The sequence below is a fragment of the Piliocolobus tephrosceles genome, chromosome 14 (assembly GCF_002776525.5).
Source record: "Piliocolobus tephrosceles isolate RC106 chromosome 14, ASM277652v3, whole genome shotgun sequence".
In the NCBI taxonomy this organism is placed as follows: Eukaryota; Metazoa; Chordata; class Mammalia; order Primates; family Cercopithecidae; genus Piliocolobus; species Piliocolobus tephrosceles.
Window position 1 is genome coordinate 28,705,353 of NC_045447.1, and position 2,345 is coordinate 28,707,697.

Here is a 2,345-nt window from a genome sequence, read left to right on the forward strand (position 1 = left end):
AGGAAGGAAGGAAGGAAGGAAGGAAGGAAGGAAGGAAGGAAGGAAGGGAAAGAAAAGGAAATACGTGCAGTATAATTTCAAAAACTGTGGGGTAGCTTCTACTGAAGCAGAACCCACAATCCCACTTTTAGCTATACAACAGAAATCAGTGCTTATGTGCTCACAAAGATATCCCTGCAAAGATATGGACAAGAACATCCACAGTAGCACTCTTTGTCATAGCTAAAATGGATAAACTGTGTTACATTCATGCAATGGAATACCAAAGAAACGCTGAAAAATGACTGTAGTGACACTATCCAGGTAAGTTTCATAAACATCCTGTTGAGTGGAAGATGCCAGACACAGAAGAATACACATTGTAGAATTCCATCTTTCCTTTTTCTATTTTTTAAAAACAATTACATTTGAATCGGTGCACCATACTCTTTTTTTTTGAGACAAGAGTCTCTCTCTGTCACCCAGGATGGGATGCAGTGGCATGATCGTGGCTCACTGCAACCTCCACCTCCTGGGTTCAAATGATTCTCCTGCCTCAGCCTCCCACGTAGCTGGGATTACAGGTGCGCACCACCACACCTGGCTAATTTTTGTATTTTTAGTAGAGACGGGGTTTTGCCATGTTGACCAGGTTGGTTTCAAACTCCTGACCTCAAGTGACCCACCAGCCTCAGCCTCCCAAGGTGCTTGGATTATAGGCGTGAGCCACTACACCCGGCCGTCCATCTTTAAAAGTCCAAAAACAGGCAAAATGAATTTATCATGCTTCCTGCCAAGTCTGGTCATTCAGGTAGCCAAGCCCTGCCTATGTTCCCGCCAGGAGTTCTTATCTCTGCACGAGCTCTGACCTCAGATTTCACAGAGGATTATGAACTGTCCTTCATGCCCCAGAGCCACCATCCAGCTGCCACCTAACTCTTAGCAAAGAGAAACTTTTGCAGATCCTTTCTGACACCTGCCTCCCATGGCCAAGGCCAAAAGAACTAGTTATAGGGGAGATAGTTACAAACCAGGCAACTCAGATAAATTATGAAATTCTACCTCAACACTTAGGTAACCCTATTCTCAAGAATCAAAAGAATGATTTGCTGTTATAGAAGTGGATTCACGAGCAACCCGGTAAGTGAAATGGGATCAAGGTAGAGTTACAAATCTGGGGTTTACTTTGAAGGAATAAATATAATGACACACTCAGGCAGAATGCTGCTGCCTGGAGAAGCAGAAGCCTTCTATGTGGGGATGGTTTTGCCCTGCAGCACACTAGGCACTAAAGTTAGTTCTAGACTTTTCTAGCCCCTGCCCCAAAGTCCTAACACCATTCCTGGTGGCTCAACCGCCTCCTTCCTGGGAACTCAAGTTTTCACCTAATCCCAACCTCACAGTCTTCCTTCTCTTCAACCACGTAATATATTTAGTACTAAAGTCATTGAATTCCATCTTTCTTCAAACATAAGACACTTGCAAAAGATGTATTATTATTTTATATACCACTAAAAAGTGTTCCAAGTGAAATATAACATACCATCCACTATGAAATGCATTCTGATTCAGAGATGTAAACGTTCGAAAAAAACATGTGCTTCTTAGAATCAACGAATTCTAATACTCTTACATGGGGAGAAGTCAGGGAATGACAAATCCCAAGCCACTTGATTTCAGGAGATCGTGTATATTAATTAACAAATCCTCAATACCAATATATAAGAGCTCTGAGAAGTTCCAATGATGGAGTTTGTTTATTTCCAGCATCATTATATGTTTTAGATCTTAGATTAAAGGAATATTATGGAGAATTATAGAGATCTGGCAAAGTTTTAGCATAAGTAATTTTGAAAGGATGCCAAATACGAAAATATTATGAATTTAATGTGTTCAATGTGTATTTATATTTAAAGTGTCCTGCAAGTGATGGAAATGAGTAAGATTAACTTTTCAATCAGGAATAAAATTCCTTAAAGCCTCAACATTTTCACAGTACTTGAATCAATAAATGTTTCACCTTTGTGCATTTGTGAACAGATTTTTGAATTTAGTGGAGCTGATGCTAAACAGCTGGAAGCCAAGATTCAAGAATTAATGTAAGCTGATCTCCAAGACGAAATATACTTCTGATACTTTAAAAGGCAAGAGCAAATGTGTTTGTGTTTTTATTTCCAACAAATATTGTCATGTTCTATTGGTCTCTCTCCTAATGCATTACTGGTTGAATACCATATTGCAATCTCACTGTACAATTGCTAAAAACTGTTGCAATATCAGAGATTGTGTCATTTCCATTCTCCAACTTGACCTTCCCACTTGCTCTGAGCACACTCTTTGGGTAGTGTTTTTATGACCTTCACAAG

General features: G+C 39.7%; 1 protein-coding gene across 5 annotated transcripts in view; it reads left to right on the forward strand.

Moving 5' to 3' along the window:
* Positions 1-2,127, forward strand: part of TXNDC8 (thioredoxin domain containing 8) — a 34,678-nt gene extending 32,551 nt beyond the window's left edge. For 2 of the 5 annotated variants that reach the window (XM_023202071.3, XM_023202084.3), the window contains 2 exons: positions 1,054-1,119; positions 1,896-2,127. In XM_023202071.3, coding sequence (XP_023057839.1) covers positions 1,054-1,119; positions 1,896-1,922 — 93 coding nt within the window. In that variant the 3' untranslated portion in view covers positions 1,923-2,127. The remainder of the gene's footprint in view (positions 1-1,053; positions 1,120-1,895) is intronic. The other 3 variants (XM_023202064.1, XM_023202079.1, XM_026456264.1) reach the window with 2 other exon arrangements.
* The last annotated feature ends 218 nt before the right edge of the window (positions 2,128-2,345 follow it).